General features: G+C 42.3%; 1 protein-coding gene across 1 annotated transcript in view; it reads left to right on the top strand.

The window, feature by feature from the left end:
* Positions 1–27,445, top strand: part of Csmd1 (CUB and Sushi multiple domains 1) — a 1,422,978-nt gene that overhangs the window by 1,315,319 nt on the left and 80,214 nt on the right. Inside the window, exons 42-48 of the mRNA XM_005366231.2 lie at positions 6,984–7,172; positions 13,769–13,946; positions 15,751–15,896; positions 16,549–16,629; positions 17,540–17,653; positions 22,720–22,908; positions 26,591–26,737. Coding sequence (XP_005366288.1) covers positions 6,984–7,172; positions 13,769–13,946; positions 15,751–15,896; positions 16,549–16,629; positions 17,540–17,653; positions 22,720–22,908; positions 26,591–26,737 — 1,044 coding nt within the window. The remainder of the gene's footprint in view (positions 1–6,983; positions 7,173–13,768; positions 13,947–15,750; positions 15,897–16,548; positions 16,630–17,539; positions 17,654–22,719; positions 22,909–26,590; positions 26,738–27,445) is intronic.

Here is a 27,445-nt window from a genome sequence, read left to right on the forward strand (position 1 = left end):
TTTTAAATATACACATTGAAGATGTCACTAAAAAGCATTATTTATTATAATTCATTTTTTATAACGAGAAAGCAGGAAAATGAGCGGTACAATGAAGAATGACAGCATGAACTTGAGACGCCTCATTTCTCATAGACTGTCATATTTAACAGGGATGTTGATGCAATGGTTTACCAGTGTTTGTCATTGTGTAGAAACTGGCAAACAAACACTGACATTGATTTGTTAGACACAGAAGCATCCCTAGTTTCTACACAAGATTTATAAGCATTGGGTGCAATCAATAACTCATAAGAAGATGCGTATATCATAAGGACAGGCCTTGTCATTCAGAGTAGCATCTGCTCTGAGTATCTTATTCCTCAGCTCTGTCATAGATTCTTGACTGCTTAAAGGTCAAAAAATGCTCCTGCTGCTTAGAGCTGTCTTGACGCTAAATGGCTTAGGAAAAAGACTTTGTGTTTGTGTCCCGTTTGTCCGTGAAGTGGTGGGAAGGATGAGAGAATGTGGCTTTTTATCATTGATGTAGGTAACAACCCGAAAGTGGAGCAGCATGGGAACAGTCATTGCTGCTTCCATTGGCTGTCACAGGAAGAACTTAGAAAGCACTGAGGCTGGAGCTGGATGTGGGTAGTATCTGTCATTCAGCTTGACACAGAGGGTGAGCCGCGGTGCTGCAAAACCTTGTCTTCATGGTGTTGATGAGCACTGGTGCTTGGCTTGTGAAAATACTTGGGAAATGTTGTCTTGTTGATTAACTTCCTTTTCCTGTTGAGATGGCTTTCAGAGGTATTGAGCCTCTCTCTGTGTCTCTGTCTCTCTCTGTCTCTCTCTGTCTCTCTCTCTCCCTGACATTACAATGCCTCTTTGTAATAATAACTGTACAATTATGAAAATCTTATAGATGGCTTTCTGTAATTTGACCATCAGAAGAAAAAATGCTTCCGATGTCCTTTTCCTTCTTTTTTTCTTTTATATATGTTAAATAAGCATATTTTTAAAGACCATGAGATACAGAAAATCTGCTTGTCTATGATTGCAATGAGAAAACTTTGAGTTTTTTGTGTGCATTAACTTTGTGTATGGAGGGTATATTTTTAGCAACCAATTAAACAGCCTCTCTGTACAATGTGGATTTGAAGAGTTTATTCGGATATACCAACACACCAATTGTCCCTATGGCTCAGCCACTGTTTACAAATGAAATTGATGTATTTCTGAAATTCAGTCCTTTTCCACCCACTGAGTCATTGTGAACACCTTGGAGTTCCCTGGGTAAACCTGAACAGGGTCTTACCTTGTTCCCTTTCCCCGAAATGCCTGGTGAGTCCTGCTCTCGATGGGAGGCTCTTGACTGGATTGGCTTTGAGTAAAAATGCTTCCAACCATGGGCAACCAGTGGTTGGGTCCTTCCATCTTTTATCCTGCTGGAAGACGTTCCCACTAAGCAGAAATTCCCTTCGCTCTAGAGAAGACTCTTAGAGAAGAGGACCTAGTATTCAAGGCCCACAACTTTCCTCCCTGTGGCTTTTCTGAAGGAAAAAGGACCAAGTCTTTCTCCTTCCTTCACCTCCTTTTTTCGCTTCTAGAGTGAGGATCCTTTGTGTCCACATAATTATGACGTGAAAGTGGTTCACTTATCCTTTGCTGAATCAAAACATGAGACACCATCATGATCCAGGCTATGAGAAACAGTTTGGTAAAAGATGCCCCAGCCGAGGTCTCAGGCAGTCCAAGGCCTGGACTGGGTTGTAACCATGTAGTAATTTGATTGATTTCGTCAGTAGACATTGATTCTAGAGGTCACATAACCAGTGGGATAGTTCACACAGCAAGGAGTCCTGAGATCCACGATGGTAACAGAGGGAGGGTGTAAGCCATCCAGTCTTCAAGAACAGCCAACTTGGATAGCTTGTACTTTGTGTGCTTGACTGAGAAATTGTGTGGGCCACCATCTGTAGCTCAGATGCTATTAGGGAAAGAAAAACCTCTTCTTACAACTATTATAATAGCCGGCGGCTGTTAGCGGGGAATCGTGAGTTTCAAGCTGAAAGGCCACTTTAATTCCCCAATTCAAGCCTGTCACAGAGGCTGATTATGTGGGTAGAAATGGCTGCTGCCTTCAGCCCAGCTTTATCCATCCCTAAAGAAAACCCAATTAGAGTTCTTAAATTATCCAGCAGGTTTTACAGCAGTGTGCATGCATGCGTGTGTGCATGCGTGCATGTGTGAGCGTGTGTGTGTGTGTGTGTGTGTGTGTGTGTGTGTGTGTTGGCTAGGGATATCTGTTAACCATGGCCTTGTTTATTTTGTTCCACTGTGAGTGGTACTTGTGTGTCGAGCCTCCAAGGCACCACTAAACCCTGAATGACTCTCCCAATGAAGTCTAGGTTAGCTTGCAGGTAGTTTACTGAGAATGGGCAATCAGCTTTCATTTTGCTTTTTCCCACGAGTGTGTAACCAGCAGTCTTATGGACTACATTGAAGGGTGCAATTTTTTTTTCCATCATTTTCATTGCAACCAAAGTAAAGTAGAGTTAGGGCAGGTGATTTCATTCTAAAAAGAAAAAGAAAAGTATATTGAAAAAGGATCTCTGTTCATAGTTGAGCACAGCAGAGAATTTTCCTTTTTTGGAGAACATGCACCTACAGCATCATTTGAGGCTCAAGCAAGATGTCAGGGTGAATGGCAGGCAGCCCCAGTGGGATACAGAACGCTGGTTCTCAGGAAAAGGCCACATCCACAGCCTTCAGTGTGGGGAGGCCTTTGAGAGGCAGAGGTAGCCTGTGGTGTGTGGTTTGCAGAGCTGTCTCTGGAGGGATGCAGTCAAGTAAGGGATTGAGGGTACCCAGTAGGGATATTGGGGTGCTTGTGGATCAGGCTCTTTTTCTGGGGTTTCTCATTTCATTAGTAAAAGAGTTTACAATGGGAACAAACAGAAGCCTTAGGTCCATTTTATCAGAGTTTAAAAGAAAAAAAAAATCTCAGGGCGAGCAAGCTGTAAATCTCACCCACTGTCTGGCAGCGGCAGTGGAGGGAGTGGGTGGGGATGGGGTTATACCTTTTAAGTCAGTGTAGAGGTCATACTCTTGGTGGACAACAGCCCTGTGGAAGGAAGGAAGCTATACAGTAGAATAAGGAACACCAAAATGTTGGGAAAAAGTGTGAAGGAAAACACACTTGGAGAAGAGGGAAAGGAAAGAAGGACAGTTACGTTTTTCTCAATAACTCAGGAAAGCATGCAGACTTAAAGCTCTATATGCCTGTGGGCCCTGAGCTTCTACACCCGGGCTGGGGCTGAATGAAAAGTACAGCACTGTTAAAGGACTTTTTATTCTGCCATCTCTTTAGCATGGCCCAAGGTAGCTTCATCCCCCCAGGGGTGGCCCTTAGTCAGAGGAATTAACCCACTCAACTGGAATGTTAGATATCCACCAGGCCAGAGGGTCTAGTCTCTTGACCAGGAGGTTTTTCTGCTATAATATTTATATTTAAATCTAGGTTCTGCCTAAGTGAGAAAACACGCAATGTGTGTCTTTCAGATCAGGGCTTGCTTTCTTCATATCTGCTTCCCTAAGCAGAGCAGGACATTGGCTCCTGAAACTGAACTTGTCTAGACCACTTGTTCCCTACCTTCCTCTGGGAACAATGTCTGCATGGAGCCTTTTCTCTTATCTCTAGTTCCTGTGGGACACGAGGCCAAGGGTTCTATTGGGGATTTTGTGGTTCTAGAATGTCTTCTAGTTCTTGATTTCCCACTGTCAATTGCTTCTTCCTTAGAGACACAGCATAATTGCATATTTAATAATTACCAAAGCCTCAGGAGGGTGTCTTTAAACACTCAGCTTTAGTGTTTTTAAATTGCCACCCGCAGTCAGGTCGGATGATGGAGTCCTGTTGCTATCCGTGCAGCATCTGAGGCTGAAGATGAGAGAGAGGACACATTGAAATATGTTCTCTTGGTACGCACCTTGTCTCACTGTGGTGATATTTGTTTGTAATCTAACAGATAAAACTGAGAGTTCAGAGAAGCAGAGGTTCAGTCCTTGTCACTTGGTCCCATGCACTTGGGCGAGACATCAGAACTGGAATGTGTGTCAGAAGAACCTGGAGAGATGGCTAGGCAGTGGTGAGAGCATGTATGTTTCTTCCAAAATACCCAAGTTCAATTTGAAGCACCCATTTCAGGAAGCTGAGCCACCTATCCTAACTATAGCTCCAGTGGATTCAAAATCTCTAGCCTCCATGGACACCCACAAACATGTTACACACTCATCCCACAAATACACATAATTAAAAATAAATTTGAAAACAAAAAGGCAGGAAGCAGATAGAGAAGCAGGCTGGGGAGCTGGTGTAACACTTGAAAATCCCCCCGAAATGCTGGCTCTCTCCAGTCATTTAGCCCTTCCTGAAGTTTCCACAACTTCTCCTGATAGGCCATCAGGTGGGTTTCATATTGGAAACCATGACAAGTTGACAGTATTTGTAAGCTAAGGATGTATCTAATGCACAGGTCCATGGTGCCTTCGAGATTAGCATCACAACATACTGTAGCACGTGGGCGGCTTCTCCTAGCAACCACAGAGCTGGTTGGAATGCCAGGCTCCCCGTCACTGCCTGCAGTCACAGGAGAGGATTTTACTACTCATCACTAGCCCAAGAAAAGAGCCGATTTAAGAACTGAAACTGTGGTTTCCACTCCATCATAAACTAGACACACTCTGACTTGTGAACGCCGTGTGTGTTCAACATTTATGAGATCATCGCATATGTCAGCTATTATGTGTCTATGGATGACCTTAATGACAATGATGCTGAAATTGACATACTTAAACATTTAACTTTTTCTCCTTTAAAATTATCCTCAGGACAGAGATTTCCGCAAATAGTGCTGCTAGAGTAAGTACTGAACACAGTCTTCCCATGGCACAATGCAGATTGCTCTCCTGAAGAGCCAAGGCCAATTATGTTGCCTTAAATGAGAAAGCCGTTGACCCATGACTACTGCACACTGTCGTCCCAAAGAGAAAGTCTACCATGGTAGTACTTCCCCAAATAAATACAAACTATTGATAGCAATGACATTTGTAGTGCTTGCTGTTTGGCAAATGTTCTTGCAGACAAAAAGCATACAGCTCCTTCAGAATACAGTCTCTGTTGGGTGTACCCACTGGCCATCTTCCCACAGCACCTCCAGAGAAATGCCAAGCCCCTGAGCATGGATCAGAACCCAGGAGGTATCAGACCCACCCCTTAGGTCTAAGCTTGTATCTGCCTCCCACTCTAACACTGTGGCTTCATTTGATAAGTGTGCTTGTGGTAGGCTAGTTTATTTCCCCCAGTGTGCTGTAAGCCCTTGGTTCCATTTCTCCTACGGCCTCTTGATTTCGAGGAGTTAACACAAAGACAGAAGGTCTTTGTATTTGCTGCACCAGGTAGGCGTCACAACCCAGAGTGCTTTTCAGTGTTTATTTATGGATGTCAAGCTACACCCTTACCTCCAGGGATGGAATAGAAGCTGGTTTACATGCACATTAGTTTCCACCTCACATGTCTGTGAGCCCCTCGTGTCTTTTCCACGATCTTCAGTGTCCTATTGTCTGTGGGAAAATACCCAGGAATCCTACCCTTTCCAGCAATGTCTGAGGATCGCACTGGCCTCTATGGTAATTACCTTTCCATCTCTATGCTGGATTTTCAGAAGTAAGGATCGCAGGAGACAGGGTTGATCTGGCTCATAGTTGTGAAGGGTTCAGTCCCCGTTGCCTGGGCCCTGTGTGCTTGGACAGAACGTTATGTTGGTGAGAATGGGAAGAGACGGCTGGATAGTTCTGTACATCGTGGTGGATAAGAAGCAGTGTGTGAAGAAGGACCTAGGTGGCTACAGTCATCACAGTCATGCACCAGTGGCCAGTCTTCTAGCTAGGCCCTGCCTCCCAAATATTCCACCTGCGTTCAAGACAGGAGCCTGTGAGCTTTATCACAGGGACACCAAACACCCCTTTCAACAGCTGCTTCTGCAGTATATCCATGTGGCTTTGAAAAGGGAGTCAGGATATTCTTATATGCATTGGTAGCCCCAGAGTTGGAAAGACAGCAGGATGGGTAGGAGCTGTCTGTGGGGCTTTGTTTAGCTCTGAGATTCCAGTAGTTAGAGCTACACCAGATGTATGGATGGACCAGTTCACATTACTGATTTGTGGGTGAGCCTGCAACAACAGCACAGGAACAACACACGCTGTCACCCTCACTAGAATCTTTACTTGGAAATATTTAAATATCTAAGACAGGATTTCACTGTGGAGTCCTGACTGGACTCAAGCTCACGAAGCACGAATCATCTCTCTTCTCCATGCCCCTACTAAAGACATAAACCGCCACACCGGGTAGAACATAATTATTTTAATGATAAAGCGCAACAAATAGTTATTATAGCAATTGTGCAAAGAGTAATTGCTAGCTTCGTGATTCTACAGTTCTATATTTTAGAAACATAAAATAAAATGAAGGGGATTTTCTATATTATTTGTACCAAATGATGAAGTTAAACAAAGCAGAGTGTAGTGAGCATCTGGTAACACAGACAATGATGGGTTATCTCCCTTATATTCAAAGAGAAGCACCAGATCCTTGTTCACTCAGTATTCTGGACCGGCCTTTTTATCATTGCTTCTCTGGCTTTCTAGCTTGGTTTATGCCTGCCACTTCTTGTCAAGGTAGTAAGCCCTGTCAGATTTCTTTGTGTGTGTGCTATGATTCTATGGATGCATCTACTAGGTGCTTACTAAGTGCATGTGATTATAAGTCTCTACCTACTAATTATCTCTTGACTCACTCAGGATGGTACCTGAAACTTGGAAGAAACACAGTTTTTAGATATTTATATCCTCGGGATCCAGCTGCCCTTGGCTTCCTCCTCTATAGTCCTTTGGTGCCCGACAGGTGCTGGGAACTTGATGTCGCCTGTTTGTCATTTCAGCTTACGAGTTACAGAACTGCCCGGACCCACCTGCGTTCCAGAATGGATTCATGATCAACTCAGATTACAGCGTGGGTCAGTCCATCTCCTTCGAGTGCTACCCGGGCTACATCTTGCTGGGCCATCCTGTGCTCACCTGCCAGCATGGCACTGACAGAAACTGGAACTACCCTTTCCCACGATGTGACGGTAGGCTCATCATCTCCCTTGGGGACAGCTGAACTTCTTGTAGGGAACACAGTACGAGAGCTATTCTGTGAATATGCATTAGCTCAGTCAGCAGACCATTTCCTTTCTCATTGACACTTCCAATAATAGACCAAGAAATACTTAGTATAAATACATACATAAATACACAGTAGGAAGTTTCGAGAATGTACAGTCTTTCTGCTTAAGGAAACTGTAAAGATAACAAAGTATTGGATGCAAACACTGAAAACTCAACTTCAGATCGCAGGAACCTGCCAATCATCACAGACCTGACAAAGAAAATGGTGGGAGGCAATGGGGCTCCTTAACCTTTCCAGTGTCTAAGGGGACAGGGATGACAAAGGCTTTAATCCTGGGAAGTCTTTCTTATTAGTTACGTGTCTTGTTGCTATGACGGATTTCCTGACAGGAGCAACCTAAGGAAGGAAGGGTTTATTGTGGCTCCAGTTTGAAGGTATCCTCCATCACGCTGAGGAAGTCATAGGGACAGGAAGAAGAGGCAGCTGCTCACAAAGCATCTAGACAGGGGCACAGAGAGAGGGATGCTGGCATTCAGTTGGCTTCCTCCTTCCCATTCAGTTCAGGATTCCAGCCCATAGGATGGTTGTGCCAACATTTGGGGAATATCTTTACCTATTCACCTCATCTAGAAAACCCCTCCCAGATGTGCCCAGAGGGCTGTCTCCATGGTGACATTAAATCTCATCTAGTTGACAGTGAAGATTAGCCATCCACACTATTGTTTGTTCGACTTTTATAGTCCTTTCACATCTGTATTGCAGAAAACAGTTCATTGTCCTAGGGGACCTTGAATGGTTTCACAGTATTTTCTGCTCAGAGACAGAACACTTTAGATGGAGGACACAGTATTAACCAAAGCACAAAGAAGGAATTTTTCCAGAAAACTAAAGTCCAACTGTGTGGGTTGTTGCTAGAGTCAGTGCCTGGGCCCTGAGAGCTCTAAGGAGCTAGGTTTAGCTGCCCCTTCTCAATAGGTCAACTAAAGAAACAAGTAATTGTAAAATTTTATCTTCACTGTAGTCACATTGGGATGAGAAATAAAGGAAGAGCAGCCTCCAACTTCCAAGTCCATCCTTGAGGTCCTGACAGGAGACTGAGTTTTAAACAGAAGGCAAGGGGTATAGACAATTAGGAGCCCTTGCCAGGGTGTGGTCCTGACCCCCACTGGCCCACCACTGTCTCGGTTCCATCCCCTTGTGAAAGGGAGTCTTACAAGTTATCAGAACTGTGAGGCACTAGCTATTGCTGGGCTTCCGACTTTCCCCCTCCCAGCCCGAGATGCCTGGGAAGCATCAGTTTCTTGCTCCCACATTATTCCAGTAGTCTGAGAGACAATGGGAGCGGAACAACCCTGTCTTCAGAGTATCTCCAGCAGCCAGCGATGGTGACCTGGGCTCCTAGGTTGCTGAGCGCTGAGCAGCGGTAGAGTGTGGTTCAGGTGCACACATCCATACAGTGTTGCCTCAGAGCAGAAATGACACTGCCTCGCTTCACCGTGGCTTCCTGACGTTTCGAATGACTTAGGCGTTTCTGCCATGTCAGGCGGAAACAAACTGATGAGGCCTGGCATCTATGAGGCGGTGTCTGCAACAGAGAGCTCACTGCCAAGCCTGGACCCTGCATTACATATGCAGCCACTCTGAATGAATAATAATGAAATCTCCAACTCTGTGGACCTTTGAAATGTTAAGCACCACTATCTCCTGAGGAAGGGAAGGTACCTAGCTGTGAATTTTTACTGAAGCAGTGGGGGCGGAAGTATGTGGTGTGCTTTTAAAACTTATCTCACCTATATTTGTCATTCTGATAATCTTACGAACTCTTAGCTGTATTTAAAAATTCAAACACTTACTCAATTGTGTATAAAATAGTATTTTTTAATGTGTCTGGGTTTTTTGCTTCTCACTAAGATGTGTTAAATAATATTTATGTCTACTTTTCATTTGAAAACTCTTACTTTGGGGTGAGGGTGCAGCAGAAGCTCAGAATAAGAAGGCCATATATACTCAACCCCATCTTCACCCAAATAAGCCAAAGGATGAACCAGCAATAGCATCCCCTCAGATTCAATTTCTTTGGAATTATGAGGATTTAAATATTCTCTGATTTCTGGTTTTAACTTGAATACTTTTAGTTCATATTAGGAGATCAATTCATTGATTTTTGCATTAATATTAAAGGGAAATTAAATATTCCATATTTTATTTTATTATTTTTAAGCTTGGTTCTATCATGTGGGGAACACCGCGGGGTAGAATCAGCGGTGTGCGTTGTTTGGTGTAATTTGAATGTGATGCCATCTTCTGTGGCATTCCCTCTCTGTTTCAGTCTTGTGTTAAATGTGATGCCATCTTCTGTGGCATTCCCTCTCTGTTTCAGTCTTGTGGATCTCTGCACATCTGCGTGTTTTATGCATGCGCGTGCATGTGAGGAAATGCGCATGGAGGTTAGAGGAAAGAGTCGCTTGTCTTTGCCGCTCTCAACTTTAACTTTTCTAACTTTAATTTTGAGACAAGGTCTGTCTCTGGGCCCAGAGCTCGTTGATAAACTAGACTGGCTGGCTGGTCAGTGAGCTTTGGGAATCTCTCCGTCTCTCCTGACACTGGGGGATAGAGACCACCACGCAAGACTCTTCCAGGAATGCTGAGGAGTCTGAGTTTATCAGTGCAGTCTATGGCAGGAAAAAGATGTTGAAATTATCTTGTGTGACTCCCCAGAGTTAATGCAAGATAACATTTTGACTGCCTGCCTACTTCGGGAAAATCATCCGATTCCAGTGCCAAGCCTTCCTGATGTTGCTATGGCAGAATCATGACTGACAAATGTCTACTTGGGCACCTCACAGCTTTATTGCCCTATGTCCCCGGGCTTGTTCCTTCTGAACCAGGCTGGCTATGCACAACTCATTCAGAGAGACCACTACATGCGCTCCCAAAAAGAGGCCTAGCTCTCTGGCCAAATCTTCACTGAACAAGGATGTTCCGCACATCTCCACCTTCTGGCTAAGATCAAGTGCAGCATTATATACTAATTCCTAGCAATAATGTCATAAATTTTAAAATATACTGAAACATACCCATCATACAAAATTATATCATAATGCAACTACTGAATTCAATTAGAAGGACAATAAAGGGCTTTCTAAGAAGCTTTCAGTATAGGTTTAATATCCTCTCTGTGTTGGATTAAATTTTTAATAATTAGCATACAGTTTTAATGCAAAAGCCACTTTCCCTGTGATATGTTCAAGCTCAAGTCCTTGTTTCTTAAGCCTCGCAGACTGTCACTCTGTCATTCAGTCTCTCTGCAAGGCTGTAGGGTTGCCCTGCACAGAGAACAGAGCATCCTGCAAGCCACCCCTCTCCCAGCATGCCCTTGGTAATCCTCAGAATCCATTCCCTTCAGCCAGGCTCTGCCTCTGGGCGGGGCAGGAACATTCTCTTTGTTTGTGCAGGGCAGGGCAGGGCAGGCACTTTGAGCTCTGTCCTCAGAGGTCCAATTCTGTGAGGCTCAGAAAACTTCAAGAAAAATACAGGGACTTGGAGCAACTCCTGTGTATCAGCGTTAAAAAACTGTCCAGTTCAGAGAGTCCTACTGAATAATGCTAGATGTTAATACAGCCGCATTCACCAATATATTAAATCAATTCATATTAATATGCTGAAAGTATTTATAGGTTAAGTTGTGTAAGAATCTGCCAAATCAAATTAGTGTGTTTTTAGTTTATCTGAGTATAAACTGTGATCTAAAACATACCTACTTAAAGCAAATTTCATGAAAAATATGTCTTAATAAGAAACTGAAGGCATTTCTGTCCCGTTTCTCATTATTGTTTGTGGGTCTTTCTATACGTGTGGACATGTGCTATGGAAGTTGTCTGAGGACAACTTTGTGGAGTTGGTTCTCTCAATCTAGCTTTACCTGCCTTGGGGGAACTGAACTCAGGGTGTCAGGATTGCTTTAGTGCCTTCGCCTGTTAAGCCTTCTTGCTTGCTTTCCTCCCTGCCTCTCTTCCTCCTTTATGTCCTCCCCTCCCCTCCCCTCCCTCCCTCCCTCCCTCCTTTCCTTCCTTCTTTCTTTCTTTCTTTCTTTCTTTCTTTCTTTCTTCCTTTCTTTTTTTCTTTCTTTCTTTCCCAATGTAATTCAGGTTGCCCTCAAACTCCATGTCATCTCCTGCCTCTGCCTCCTCAATACTGGGATTGCAGACACTCACACCACTCCAGCTTAAAGTATGATTGCTTTTGGGGGTTGTTTGTTTGTTTATGTGTTTGTTGTCTATAGAATAACTGCATAGAAATCAGTTTTAAAATGGTTACAGTTGTCAATATATGCTTTAAAACTACAATTTATTCAATTACATGTAACTTAATACTAAAGGTACATTTGTAGTTACAAATATAGTTTAATTTGCCAGTATCTTAAAAATTATTTTGTAATAATTACATCTTACTAATTACATCTTAGTGCTGTGCCTGCATATATCTGTGTACCACCTATGCATACAGTGGGAAATGACCCTACATATTGAGTGGTCATAGTATATTGTCAGGATCAAATAAGAAAGCAAAAGTATACAAAGGAAATTGGGTCATCTGTGAACATGAAGTAACAGCCACAGACATGTAAGTAAGCTGGTGTAGCCAGTCCCTGCAGTGTGTGCGGCACTGTCCACCCATTGATGTTGTCCTTATTGTCTCCTGAGAAGAGAGATCTCTCAGCACAGCAGAGGCTAGTGGAGGGAGATTGTCAGGGACAGGGAAGGGTGTAGCTTCTACCTTCCATCTCTAACAGAATGATAGGGAAGCTCCTGGGTCCACATCATAGATGAGCCAACAAGATCCACTGAGAAGACTCTAAGGAGGCAGTGGCAAGGAAAAGCCAAGTCTGCTTAGACATCTGGACAGGAGAACAGCATAGGCCATCCATGTAGAACAGAGCTCAGTACCAAAGTCTGGAGGGGGAGGGACCCCCATCCTCGGGGACAGTAAGTGGATGCTGAGGGCTGTGTGGTGTGAGGCCATTTATAAATTCCAGGTCTCAGCTGGCTCTTGCCCTCACTGACTGGTAGTCAAAATGTGCCTATGAAGGACGTTTGCTCTGTGCTCTGCTGTGTTTGAAATTATGGCTTGTCTGACTCCGAAACCCACTGGATCATTCCACCATTGTCTCTCTAGAAAACTCTGCATGGCTCTCTCTCTTCTCCAGCTGGTTTATCCATGGCTTGAACTGCTTCAGTCTCTTTAATCTTTTATTGAAACCAGCATGGTGTCTTAGGACTTTGAGTCTGCCATCATCTTGAGATAAAATCTCTCTCTCTCTCTCTCTCTCTCTCTCTCTCTCTCTCTCTCTCTCTCTCTCATGTGTATGTGTGCTGTGTCTTCACTGTGCCTAAATTCTAAGATGTTTTTGTGACAAAAATTTGATAGTCATGGAAAATTCTTAATGGTGACCAAATTTCTTGGCTTCCGTGTGACTTCAAAGTTGGTGTGTGCTTGTCACTGCTGTAATCGTTTGAATGATTGGCTTTGGTCAACTTAGTACAAACCTAGACATATCTGGGGAAGACAGAATCTTAATGGACAAAATGCCCACATCAGATTGGTCTTTAGACCAGTCTACGGGAGTAGTGTCTTAATCAGTGGTTGATGTGGGAGGGCCTATTTCACTGTGGGTGGTGCTGTTCCTCAGAAGGTATCCTGAATTCTATATAGACACTAATTTGAGCAAGCCTTGGGAAGCAATCCCATAAACAGCATCCCTCCATAGTCAGCTTCAGTTCCTGCCTTGAGTTCCTGCCCTGGCTCTTCATCATGGTGCTTTTAAACTGGATGCTCACACAAAATCCTTCCTCTCCAAGTTGCTTTTAGTCATAGTCTTGATCAAGGCCACAGAGAACAAGCGCGTGCATTTCAGACTCTTGCGTTATGCGGTCACCTCACTTTTCCAGAAGTGAAATAATTGTCATGGCAACAACAGCCATCAGCTTTAAGGACAGTTAAAATAGATCAGGGGGTGCATCTCCACATAACCAAACACTATTCGATTTGACCATGTTTTTATGAAGTGTACTTAAGAAAGTTTATCTTGCTTCCTCCAGTACAGATCTGCAGAGAATTGATAATGTCTTTGTTTTGAGGCGAATAGGCTTAACTGACACTCTTTTGGGGCCTTAAATAGGCTTGAGCAAAGTAAAGAAAACAAAACCACTTAGCTCCCTATTTACGTCTGATTTCCACATAAGCCATTGCACTGAACAGCCCAATGGATTATCAGCTCAGCCACAAGCAATGACTGGCAGGATTTCTTTAATCGTGTGGGGATGACTATCCTCAGGGATCTTGAAGACTTGGAGAATATATTAAGTGAGACTGAGATAAATTGCAAGTATAATTGTCCTGAAGTTTCCAAATTTTAGAGAAATAAGTTTGACAAAGAAGTAAGTGAAATCTTTCAGTTATTTCTTACAAAGGATAATTTGGGCTTCAGACACCAGAATCATTGCCTGCTAGTGACAATCAACCATCTTAGTTTCTTGTCAATGTCTCCCTTTTCAGCTCCCTGTGGGTATAATGTGACATCACAGAATGGTACCATTTATTCCCCTGGGTTTCCGGATGAGTACCCGATTCTGAAGGACTGCCTATGGCTGATCACTGTCCCTGCAGGGCACGGAGTGTACATCAACTTCACCTTGCTGCAGACTGAAGCCGTAAATGACTACATCGCTGTTTGGTATGATTCCTCCCAGGGAATGGAAGTCCCTGCTGTGGGTAGGCGGTCCTGGATTAGCGATTGCCTCGAATTTGTTGGATTACCTGTTTATACATGATCTGCCTGGGCAGATCTTCAAGATGGAATTCACCAAGCTATGCAGAGGAAATTTCAAGACATATATCTAATTTGCTATAAGATAGAAATAACCAGATTAACTATAGGGCAACATTCATGATTAGTTTATTTCACATTTTGTTTTCAATAAATTATTGATAATTTTTTCTTTGATATAAAATTTTACTCTGAAACCTATGCTAACCTTAAATTTGTTGAGGCCTTTTTGCCTCAGCCTCTGGAGTGCAGGTGTATACCACCACACCTGCCTTAATCCACAGTTTGAAGGGATATATGTATTGTGTATATGTATATATGTATTGCATATATGTGTGTGTTTTTATCTATATGTATATGTATGTATGTATGCATACATACACACATGCATGTATATATTTAAAACAAAGCTATAATGTGTTTTCCCTTAATGAATACATGAAAGAACACTAAAGAAGTGTTTCCTTATGATATTCCCCACCCCAGATAGTACAGGCCTGGTTTCCTATGAGCCTTGCAGAGGAAATTGGGCCAGGATATGATGAACATAAACCTGCTAGGTAGGACCTGAAGAAATGACAAGCTACACTTCAGAGATCTAAGGCACAAAATTTAAAGGGGAGGCTGAAATGAGTATTCTCCCTCATACTATGTTGGGAGAGCCAGAAATTACCCCTAGATCACCAGGATGGTAGCACTGTCGAAAACACATGTGCATGTGTGATGTGTATAAATCTTTATGTGTGTATCTCTGCATGTGTGGACTATCTGTATGTGTCTATATGTATGTTTGTGTACAATTGTGTTATATGTTCATGTTTGTGTGTGTCTGGTTATAAATGAATACTTATTGTATGCATATATCTGTGTGTGTCTGCTTGTGTATTAATATGAAAGTATAGTTCTCACATGTGTATATGTATCTATATGTGAATGTATCACTGTTTTGTGTGTATATATGCATATATAAATATATAGTGTTTGTTTGTGAATGCATGTGTCTGCCTATGTGTGATATATGGGGAGAACATCCTGTGGCTGAATTACTGCTCAAGGAGAAAGGGAGAATAGCCTGGACCAGAAGGAACAGATGCACCAGGGTCTTAACATTTTATGTAAATGTTAAGAAAGTGTAAGGAGACTAAGTACAGGATTTAACCAGAACTGTCGCTGTGGACGATGCAGCTGCAGCGCCCAGGGGAAGCTACCTTCTCAGGCTGCAATGGTGGTTTTGGAGGGACGTTCTGAGAAGCTGAGCTAGAGACTGACAACGAGACTGAGCTTTGCTGTTCAGCAAGGCAGTGGAGCAGCATCCCCACCAACAGTAGGTCCGTGTAGATCCTGCTGCACGGACTCCCAGTCTTAACAGCTCGTGTGGGTGCATTGCCCACAGCCAGAATACAAAGGAAGGAGAAATGCAGGGTGGTGAATCTCCTGAGCACAGAGCGTCCTACTACTAAAGGCAGAGCCAGGGGAATATCTTATTGCATTTTTTAGTATTTTAATTTAGTTGTAAAACTATTTTATAAATATTAGACATAAGGAAGTGGCCACCGTGTGCACTTAAAATGTTGTTGTTGGTCACTGACAGTGGGCACTGGGCTTTCCAGACCATCCCTGTCCTCTCTCCATGACCATATTGGGGAGCTGGCTGCACAGTCTCAGCTGTAACATTAAACTTCTTCCTCCGGTACCCTAATCTCTTTCCCAGGGATGGTCCTGACCAGAATTCGCCTCAGCTCGGAGTCTTCAGTGGAAACACCGCCCTTGAGACAGCATACAGCTCCACCAACCAGGTCCTGCTCAAATTCCACAGTGATTTCTCCAATGGAGGCTTCTTTGTCCTCAATTTTCATGGTCAGTTTATTTCTGCTTCAGTGGCCAGGACATAGAGTGCCAGAAAAGCTCCTCACCATGCCCACACACATTATCTCCAGCTGTCCCAGAGCCTGCTGGATTGTCCCACATGGATGCCAGAGTGTCCTGGAAACCTTTGGTGGTAGACAGAGTACCTCTGTTGTCAGTTCGTTTCATCAGGTCATGTTGGTAGCTACTTGAGGTTCATTCGTTCTGATATAACTATAAATGAGACCATGTTGTAGGGACTAATTATGATGCTCTTGACCTTTGTGCAGGCCTGCATGTATCTGACTCTAAGGAAATGTCATAGAAACCATTATATAATGACCTATAGAGCAACGCCAACCTCATGATGTCCCTGAGAGCAGCAGGAAATGGTCACAAGCCCCCTGTCTCCCATGACCCTAAGACATTCTGAGACAAGAGGAAACAAGCTTACTAGCCTAGCCAGCTGTGATGGGATCACTTCCATGGTGACTTCCAAAAGCAGGAGAGTAGGTGCTGTTCTAATGGATGTTTTCAAAGTGTGGGCTTCAGTGTTGTTAAGCATTTAACAGTCAAAGTGAGCCTTTGGAGAGAGCGAGCATATAGTCTTGATCATTCAGCAAAGGTAACCACCGCTGTTATCTCTTTCACAAACCCATGGTAGCATTCCAGCTGAAGCGATGCCCACCTCCCCCAGCAGTGCCTCAGGCTGACCTGCTAACAGAAGATGAGGACTTTGACATAGGTAAGGCATCTCTGCTTTCCTTCCTTCCACACCATCTGGCTTCTCATAGTTCTTCTGATTGAGACTTGAGGCAAATTGGTTACCATAAGGGAAAATGGCCCAAAACATTTTAGAGCCTTCCACAGAGACTGGACCAAATGACTTAGTTTATGTTTTGCTCTTGTCATTTGAAGGCTTTTGCTCTGTGGCATTTGCTACTAATTTTCTTTTAAGTTTTCTGAGTCTGTCTTAGAATGTATTTGACTGTAAATAATGAAAAGTCATTGTAGGATATACTTAATAATAATTATAATAAATTTTTCATTCAGAAACTTCTATTTAAATATGTTACGGCTGCTTTGTTTTCAGTCATGGTCTCGTCCATTCATCATCTGGTCCTCTTAGGAACCCAGCCACAGCATATGGTGGCCGTGTGGTTATTAGAACGCAGGGTTTCTCGGATTTAATTACAAATTCGTATTCCTGTGGTCACACCTTATTGCAAAATGCTGGTGACATCACATTGTCCAATTCCTTCTCTGGTTATGGTGGCTATGCTAACTGGAACCATGGTGTCTCCCTGGACAGGACCATGGGCAAGCCCTGTCTGGTTTGTTCTACTCCACAGCCTTGCTTAGGTCCCAACAATCTATGGCGCTTTCAGTTATCTAACGAGGCATTTGGAAAGTGGGACACATGGTTGAGTTGGTCAAGGAAGAGGACCACTAGATACGGACTCCTTTGAGTAATACTACGTTTTGTAAACTAAAAGCTGAAATCTGGGCTTTTCAGCGACACACAGAAAGTGAAAGTAGACGCCCTTTCTGAAGTGGTTTGCTGTGGACACAGTCCATTAAGCAGTCACAAATGATTGGCACAGTCACATCCGTCAAATGTTCTGGGAATGGTGATCCCAGGTTGATTCTTTCAGGGGACTTCGTGAAGTACCAGTGCCACCCTGGGTACACGCTGTCTGGGAGCGACACGCTGACGTGCAAACTTAGTTCACAGCTCCAGTTTCAAGGCTCTCCGCCCACCTGTGAAGGTATGTCCGGTCCTCTGGAGATGGGTTTGAATTTGACCCAGGTCTGTGCTGAGTCAATTCCACAATATAAACAAGTTGCCAACAGAAGTGTTGGATAACTCTTTGACTTTGAGTCCACCCTCAAAAGTAAACCTAAGCCATACTTTCTGCAACCAGTGCATCATGGGAATGTTCAAATACAACAAGATTGAAATATTAAATATTAAATAAAAAATAAATATTAAAGAGCAGCTGATGTCTGTCCCTGATATTATTATAGCCTGTCTCCTCATCTCTGTAATCTGCCTCATGTTTTGCATCTCTCTCAAGCACACTGGGATGGGATTTTCCTGTCAGTACTTTCTCTGGATTTAGGTATCCAGTGTTTAACCCTTTGTATATAAAATGTATAAACAATAAAATATATCCACTTTAAGTTTTATATATGCCTCTAAAATAAACTGACTATATACTGGGACTTATACAATTTGCAATAAAAGAAAAGGATTCTAGGCTGCACCTGTTGGTTCACTTAAGAAAAGTAATTTAGTAGGGACTGCTTTCAAGTGCAGTGGGAAGAAACAGCCTTAGAGAGTCCACGTAGGTCAGACATAGCATCTCGGTTCACTGCCAGTGTTTTCAATATAATTTAATCAATCACAGTGAGTTCGAATTTTGGGTCCCACATGGTGGAAGGAGAGCTTAGCTCTTAGCTTTGTCCATGAGCCTTTGTCCATGTGAATGTGCTAGTACATGTACCTCTCTCTCTCCTTCCATCTTCTACCCCTCCCTCGCTCTTTGTCTCTAGCACACATCTCAAAGCACACAAAGAAAAATGCGTTTAAAATTTAGAAACATGCGTCTGTGGTCCTTTAATCCCAGTACCCAGGAGAAGTAGGCAGATCTCTGTGGGTGTAAGGCCAGCCTGGGTCTACATAAAGGAGCTCTGTCTCAAAGGCAAAACAAAACAAAAAGAAACAGAACTGGGCAGTGTTCATTGAAGGGAACTCAAGTTTGGTTTGGGATGAGCTTCCTCTGGAGGCAGCAGCAGGAGGGCAATTAGGTGATTGCTGTATTCTTTCCACATGGCCACACACCAACCCCTGTAGGTTTCAGTGATCAAGTCCTCCATTTTCTTAGGGTCTTACAATTTCCACAGTTCTCTCATCGTATATGCGTTTTGTTGTTATTGTTTTTTGTTTTCTTAATATTTGTTTTTTGAGAATTTCATACTTGACTACCGTACTTACACCATTTCCAGTCATCCCTCCCCATTCTAACTCCTTCGGTCTCTCCCCCAACTCCTTCTGTCCCTCCCCCAACTCCTTCCATCCTTCCCCCAGCTCCTTCTTACACTCATGACCTTCTGTTATGTTCTTTTTTATTATTTAAATTTACTCATTTATTTAATTACTGTTTTTTCTGAAATGGTGTCTCATATGTAGTCCTGGGTATCTGAAAGTTGCTATTTAGGCCAGGCTGGCCCCAAGTGCACTAGGACCTTCCTCTGCAGCCTATACACAGAGGACTGGGGTTAAAAGTGTTCACTCCCATGCCTGGCAGAAGTTAATATTTTTTATTTGTTGTTTTTCTTTTGTTTTTCTGAGGGTCTCTCTATGTCACCCTGGCTATCCTGGAACTTTTGTGTGCACCAGACTCCTAGAATGCACAGAGATCTGCCTTCCTCTGCCTCCAGAGCATTGGCATTAAAGGTGTGCACCACCACACCCAGCTAAGGGATTAACGATAATAAATCCTAGTTCAGGCTTTTGACTCTGAGTTATTTTTGCTGATGTCTTGCAAGTTGTGTTAAACAATGCTCTCCGTGTTTTAAGCTAGAAAGAAAGGAAGGAAGAAAGGAAGAAGAGACAGAGACAGACAGAGACAGAGAGAGGCAGAGAGAGGAAAGAAAGAGAGGGGAAGGAAGGAAGGAAGGAAGGAAGGAAGGAAGGAAGGAAGGAAGGAAGGAAGGAAGGAAGGAAGGAAGGTGCTTCTGAATATGCCATGTGCAGGTATCTCTGATGGCCCTTCCCTGTAAGCAGACATTTTCTCAAATGTCTTTTGAGGTACAAAGGGCTTTAACAGTATGGTTGCTGATGGAGCAACGAGAAACTCAGCTTCAGGGGAGAGTTGGAACCTTGATGCTAGCTGAGTTGCTCCTGGCACCAGTTTATAGCAGCTCCCATGAAGGAGTAAATTCCCAGGAAACAGCAAGGCAAACAGGAGAAAACAGAGACATTTGGGCCCGTTGAGAAACATATTCAAATGTGTGTCTTAGAATAATATTTTGGCCCGAGAATAATAGTGTTAAGTGTGGCAAGAAACTTGATAAAATGGCTTTGCTTATATTTTCAGTTCGACTTATCTACTAAGCCAAAGAGAACATTTTAAGAATAGAAGGGATAAGAATGAGTCTGCTTAGGGCTGCTTCTGATTTGGATAGCTGCTCTGCGCCCCAGCCCTGGAGGTGACGATGGCTTTCCAGGTGGCTTTCAGCAACTCACTGCAAAGTTTCTTAGTTCCAGATGGTCTGAAGTTCGGTGTCATTTAAAACTCTACCTACAGTGGTAGGATAGACAAGGTGGAAGCCAGACTGAATATTTCCCCAGTGAAGCACAGAGAACGGGCTCTGCTTGGTAGCACCTGCCTGTTGAGGAAAGGAAGGTGTGTAGCCAGGACATTTTCAGTTTCCATACTCCCTCTGCCCATATGGCGCCTTCTATTTAAGAAAGACATTTACATCTGCCACATCTCGCTTAACCCTGAGGGGTAGCTGTTACAACCCTCTATTTTTAGCAGAAACAGAAAAAAAGTTGTTGGGTCTCATTGCAACATGGAATCAGGTCCATGAAATCCCTGGGACTGTGGTCTCACGCCCACACAGGTGTGCACAGACAAAAAACCCAGTCTATGAACTGCATTCTATTTAAAAAAAATATCAGCGTGACCAACCTGCAATGGGCAAAGTAGATTTTACAAAGTGATCCTGTCACTGAATGAATGGGTCTGCATCTTAGTGAGCACAAAGACAAAACGTACAACAAAAGATAAAACAGTAGAGAGATTCATTGCCTATAGGAAGGGAGGGGGAGGAGGGATATTTCCAAAGCAAAGGTCTCTCCCGAGGACAGAATCAATAGGGGGTTTTATTGTGGGAACCTATATGTATTCCTGTAGGAAAGCCTGTGGATTTGGGCACATTCCTGTGCATACTTAGCACAGACATACATTATGGAGCATGCGCAGTTTGAGGTTATAGTCCAAGAAGAAAGATCGAAGGTGCATAACTGGGCAAGCACACATAGAGTCATAGAGCATGTGTTCAAATTAGCAAGAGGACACAGCTCTGCTAGGCATGCTAGGTTCCATGTTATAATGAGCAAGTTTTCTCTAAGTTGCACAGAAGAATAAACCTGAGCTCTCTCTCACTGGTCTGAACCAGTTCCTTCTATTTTCCCCAACCTCAGCTAAAACAAAAAGACAGGACTCAGATGATATGTCAGCGCAAGAGTCTCTTCTTTTTGTTTTTTTCTTTTCTGTTGTTGTGAGAATAAAAAAAAAAAAAAAGACCAAAAGCAGCTGCGGGAAGAAAACTTATTTTGACTTATGGTTCCAGAAGAGTAAGTGTCCATCTTGGCAGGGAAGCATGACCACAGGAATAGGAGGCTGAGAGATCACATCTTTGTGACATACTCAAATCAACAAAAGGAACCAAAGGAAGCAGGGCATGACCATATACTCTCAAATCCTATCCCCAGTGATCTACTCCCTCCAGCGCATTGTACCTCTTCAGCCTCCAGAAACAGCATGACCACTGTGGACCAAATGTCGATATGCCTGAACCCCTGGGAACATTTTTTATTGAAAGCACCTTTCACCTGCAAGGCGCCAGCCCCATGTGATGGCTGACAATGTCACCACCATCACTGCGGAAAGTAGGACGTTTGACTGAGCTCCATCTGTGACTTCTGTTTGGAATTGTTCTCAGAGATATATATCACTGTAACTAGTTTATACTGTGACATTTTAGGACTTAGATCTGTAATACGTTTTAAAGGATTCTGTGATAGATTAATTGTTTATATTTTTGTCTAAAAGTCCTCTGAGCTTTAAGGTACATTTCTATTAGACTCTCCAACTGAACAGGTTACCCTCAAAGACGATGCTTAGGAGTGTCACATCTTATAAGCTTTTCCCACCTGTGTTTAAGAAGTGTCTTTATTTTGAAATGTATGTAAAGATAACACACAGTCAACTTATTAAAATGGGGAAAACCCACCAAATGAGATGCCTCTCTTTGAAAACTGCTCATTGTCTCTGGGAAGATCCGGTTACTGTTTGCTTAAACTCTATGAGTAATTCTGGCGCACTGCTTTTCATGTGCTATGGCTGTTCAGGGTTCCTTAGTAGCTCTGTAAAACTGTGTTTCTGTAATATAAATTAATTCATCAATGAGAGATAGCACTAAAAAACTCTTTTGGTGATTTTTACATTAAAAATTAATTAGCTTGGAAGTAATTGGATCAAAATAATAAATATGAGAAGAAAAAGTGTCACCAAACTTGCAGTATCTTAAGTGTTTCAGTAAGAGAAATTTTACTTTAGAAACCGTGGGTCCTGCTAAAATTGTAGTAAATAGTTCAGTGTGGGTTTTGACAGTGTTTCTCTGATTCATTTCATGCCTAAATGGTCACATCCAAAAATTAGATTTTATTTATCTAAGTATAACACAGGCCAGAGTAGAAGTGGAATTTTTTCAATAAAGAACCACATTTTGTTATATTGCATTGAAGATGAACTGTCTTTATTTTTGCATTGAGATAGCTTGAGTTGCTGTGATGAAGTTCAGGAGGCTTCATGGGTGCTCCAAAGGCGCAGTGGCCAGTGTTGTGTAGACTCAGTGGAAAGCATACCCTGCACATCCTGACCCTACCTCTCTCCGAGGGATCTTTGTCCTGTATTAAATGTAGTCAGAGCTCAACAAACTGCCTTCTCCTCTCATGGGATCTGGTGTAGAAAGGCACACTCCATCTTATCAGTGCTGGATTCATTGTATTAATGCGGACCTCTGTCTCTTTTCTCTTTAGCACAGTGCCCAGCCAATGAAGTACGAACAGAATCTTCTGGGGTGATCCTCAGCCCAGGGTATCCAGGCAACTATTTTAACTCCCAGACGTGTGCTTGGAGTATTAAAGTGGAGCCAGACTTTAACATTACTCTCTTTGTGGACACATTCCAAAGTGAAAAGCAATTTGATGCCCTCGAAGTGTTCGATGGTAAGCCTCTTCAATGTGCTTATCTCAATCAATGCCCTGAGCATCGTTAATGAAAGCGCCATCGTGATGTCTCAATGCCCAGATGGGTCAGGTTTGTCTAATTACATCTTCCCACAGCCACTATAGCACCAACCAATCATGATAGAACTTGAGCGTTTTCAGGTATCAGGTGATCTTTAAATAATATTCTTGTGTTGTTTATGTTACAGTTTTCCTCCAGGTAATTGTGTGTGTGCGCATGCACGCAAACGTGTGCATGTACGTGTGTATGTGTGTGTGTGTGTCTGTGTGTGTGAGAGAGAGAGAGATGAGTTTGCAAGGTACTGCAGGGCAATTAAGAGTTCAAGAAGAGGTTTATTGTTCCAAATGCCTAGTTTTCTAGAAATACATGAAAAGAGTGGCTCACACAGGCACCGAGGTGGTAAAGAGAATTGTTTTATGTAGTGCAATCAAGTGAGTTTGACGCCCAGTGATACCGCTTTCAACACCAGTGTTGTAGTTTTATACAGCTCTCATGAGCACCTTAAGATAGTCGTGTAGGTAGCTGGATCATCAGCTGAGATAGAACCAAGGACAGTGTTTCAGAAGCTTCATCATTTACAAACAGAGTAGAGCTCAACCCAAGACAACAGGGCTTTCTCATACTCCCACAGATTTGCCATTGGGTTCAGATTAACCATAATCTATTCAGTGATAAAAATTACTTTAATTGATTCTGTATGTTTCTCCGAGTCTCACTCATTTGGTGGATCATGGGAAGTAAATCACTTGTGTGGATCGACCCACAGGAGTCAAGTTCTGCAGATGTCTGCATTGGAAATGAAACTCTCAGTGTTTTACCTAGAAACAGTAAGCAAAGAAAACACATACAAAGGAAAACAGTGCTGCGCAGGCGGTTGTCTCTGTGTGTGTGCACACAAGTACAAGTGTATATTGCTATGTGAATCATAAGTAAGTTCCGATATGGGATTGTGCGTCTCCTCTGTTTTACTTGAATTGGAATATAGAGCATAATATTTTTATGCTTCTGAACTTCAGGAGCAAAATCCTTCTCAATAGTTTTTCATTAATTGCATGTAGTCTGGTATTGTCTCAATATGATCAGATTGTGACTGAGATCAAAACTAGAGAATAGACCTGAAAGATGACAACAGTTTCTGCTGAGTTAACAGAGGCTCATGACCTGCGTTGCTCTGACTTCAAATATTTTTCTCTAAAGTGAAAGGTCAGAGTTTTGTATGGAGAACTGCTGTAAGAGATAGCATTTTCTCTGCACTGCACACTGTGCCCATCTTATTTCAGTGACACGGGTGCTATTTTATACTTTGTGAGCTGAGCAGAAGTAGGCTGAGCACACCGGCTGTGAGCACTGTTTGCTCAGAGTACATTATTCTCTGTGATTCAAGTGTGGCTTTTCCACAATTGCTTAATCATCACAGAACTCAGAGAAGAATGGTGTCTGAATTACAGTCATGGTTGGCTGCTGAGCCCACAGCACTGGCTATCCATATCGTGGGAAATGGACCTGCACATCTCCTTTCTAGGCTATTTTTGACACGTGCTAGGTAGAGGCATGCCTTCCAAGACAGGCCTAAGCACTATGATTTAGACAGAGAGCAGAGGGAGAACAGGTAGGGGTTTGGTGGGAGATTAGCAGCTCTTAGAGATACACTCTTGCATTCTGCCAGTAAAAATGACATTTAAAGTATGGCAAGCTCAGGGTAATTAATTTCCCAGTGGCATTTTGTTTCAGAAGGTACATGATCTTGTTTAAGAGCCATGAGCAGATCTGACACAGTTCATACCTCTGCCATCTTCCATATAAAGTGGGGTCATCCTTCTGTAGGGAGTAGGCAGGACAATTTGCAGACAGTCTTTGGAGATCATCTTTCATAACAAGAGTCATTTCTGGGGACCCTCCACACCAACCTCCACACCTGTTTATACTTCTTCCTTCTGGGCTCTTGCAATTGTTTAACCAAGTCTCTATGACAGGGAATACTTTCTCAGAACTGGAGAATGAGAGTCAGGGATCCAAGTGTGGTGAAGCTCGTGTCTCTGAACGTCCCCTTGGCGATAGATGTGTCTTCTTCCTGTGGTCATCATGTGGGTGCTCTCTGTCCGTCTGTGTCCCAATCTTTTGTTCTTATAATGCACCACTCGGGCTGGAGTCAGGGCCCATCCCTGCAAAAGGGTTTCAACTTAGCTCCCTCTATATAGAGCACATATCCAGGGGCAGTCACTTTCTGAGTTATTAATGCACTTTGTTCAGAGTCCAACAGAGCGTTGCACAGTTTTATTTGGGTGAAAAGTTACTAGAAGTGGTTTGGGTGTAAGAGGAAGTGAAGCTGTGAGTTGTCAATATTTTTCCACGAATAGAAATTGCATGTGTGATTCAAAGGTGGGTGACACTTGCCCTGATAATGTTTAGATTGCAAATAGCCACAGGAGGCTCATTCTTCAGTTCTCTTCCACATTTCCCAAGAGTGAGCTTGTGAAATGCAGAAAAGCCAGTAATGTTTTTAAGACCAGGCACTGTTGTTGTGTCCACTAATATAAAAGGGTGCTGAACATAACTCCTGTTTCTATACTATGATTTTTTTTCTCCCAAGTGATGTGAAGATGCAGTCATAAGAAGTTACACTGGACATTTAATAACTTTGATGTATAAACATTTGAAATACTTTCAAATATACAGAATAAAAATATATGTCAATGATGACTTGTAGCTTATTTTCACACTTACTGGGCCTTGTTTGTATAGGTAAGCAAGGCACAGAGAGTCATTTAGATTGTTCACTGATGCTCACGTCCCCTTCTAGGTCTACTGTGGAGACTAGTGTCCCAAAGGAAGAGTCAAGTGGGTCATTGTTGTGAATGTTTCTATAATTAAGTCTTCATCTCTCTGCTTATCTGTCCATCCATCCATCTACCCATCCATCAATCCTTCTACTCACCCATTAACCCACCCTGCTGTCTATCATCTCTCTGCACATACACTTCTTATATTGAACACATGAATTTTTTAAATCATTTTGATACTCATCTACAAATGGGTACTTTTTAGACATCTGTATATATGCTACACTTGGATTTATCTATATGGATATACATATATTCACTTTATTAATTTGGGGTACTATATAAATTTAATTTCTCCTTATGATATTTCTAGAACATAAAGAAGGTTTTGCTCCAGAGTTTATCATGAGCAATAATATTAGGATATACATATTTGCTATATTAATAACTTTTGTACCTATGTGCTAGAGTTGATGGAATTGAAGCTTCAGTTTTACTATATATCACCAAGTTGTTCCCCAAAGTGAATGGCTTAGCTTATACTCCACTCTCATCTCAAGAAAGCTTCTGGTTTTCTAAATCTAAGGTATATTATAAGTTGATAAGTGATAAAATAATGTTTACATTTTCAAATGCTGTGGTTTTCCTGATGTATTTGATTTTTTTTCCAGACTATGTCATTAGTAACTTACATGTATAACTCCCTGTATTTGCTGTTATTCTCATTTGAATTTTATTGTTCACCTTGGAAATAAATACCTATAAATTGTACATATGGACACATATAAATATGGACACATGTTTAATCAACAGCTATGATGAATGATGTGTATTTTGTAGGCACTGACATCTAAATGTTGTGTTTTTCTGTTTTATTTAGGTTCTTCTGGACAAAGTCCTCTGTTAGTAGTCTTAAGTGGGAACCACACTGAACAATCCAATTTTACCAGCAGAAGTAACCATCTATACCTCCGCTGGTCTACGGACCATGCAACCAGCAAGAAAGGCTTCAAGATTCGCTATGCAGGTAAATAGTAGGGCCTGGACACCAACTGAAAGGGCTTCTAGTACCACTTCATTAACAATAAGTTTAGCTTCTGGTGTAGATCTGACCTCTGACAGTTAATGACTAGCAAGAGGAAGAACATAATGGGGAATTACTCTGAGTGAGTTCCTAAACAGATGAACAAACTTGAATAATATTTTAAAATATCTTGATGAGAGAGTAAATATTAAAATTTTATCCCATAGACAACAAAGGCATTGCCCTCAAATTACAGTAATATAGTCAAAATTAGCATTAACATTGGGAACAAATGAGAGAAGATTAAATTACATAAAAGGCACAAACAGTAATTGGCTATTGTCCCTAGCATGCTACTTTATCTATACTACATTCTGTATATTTCTTTATCTTTACAGAATACATGCACCTTACATACCAGTCTGTATTTTGTATGAACATTTACATTGTAAGTCTACATTTGGCATAAACATCTGTGTACTTCCATATCAAAATTTGAGGTTTTTTATCCTTTCTCCATATTCTTTAATATTTGTTTGAAGTTGTTCTCTGTATTAAATTGATGAAATCTTCAAGCACATTTATGAAATGTTAAAACCCATTCACCGGCTGGAGAGATGGCTCAGCGGTTAAGAGCATTGCCTGCTCTTCCAAAGGTCCTGAGTTCAATTCCCAGCAACCACATGGTGGCTCACAACGATCTGTAATGAG

This window comes from Microtus ochrogaster, unplaced genomic scaffold (genome assembly GCF_000317375.1).
Source record: "Microtus ochrogaster isolate Prairie Vole_2 unplaced genomic scaffold, MicOch1.0 UNK7, whole genome shotgun sequence".
In the NCBI taxonomy this organism is placed as follows: Eukaryota; Metazoa; Chordata; class Mammalia; order Rodentia; family Cricetidae; genus Microtus; species Microtus ochrogaster.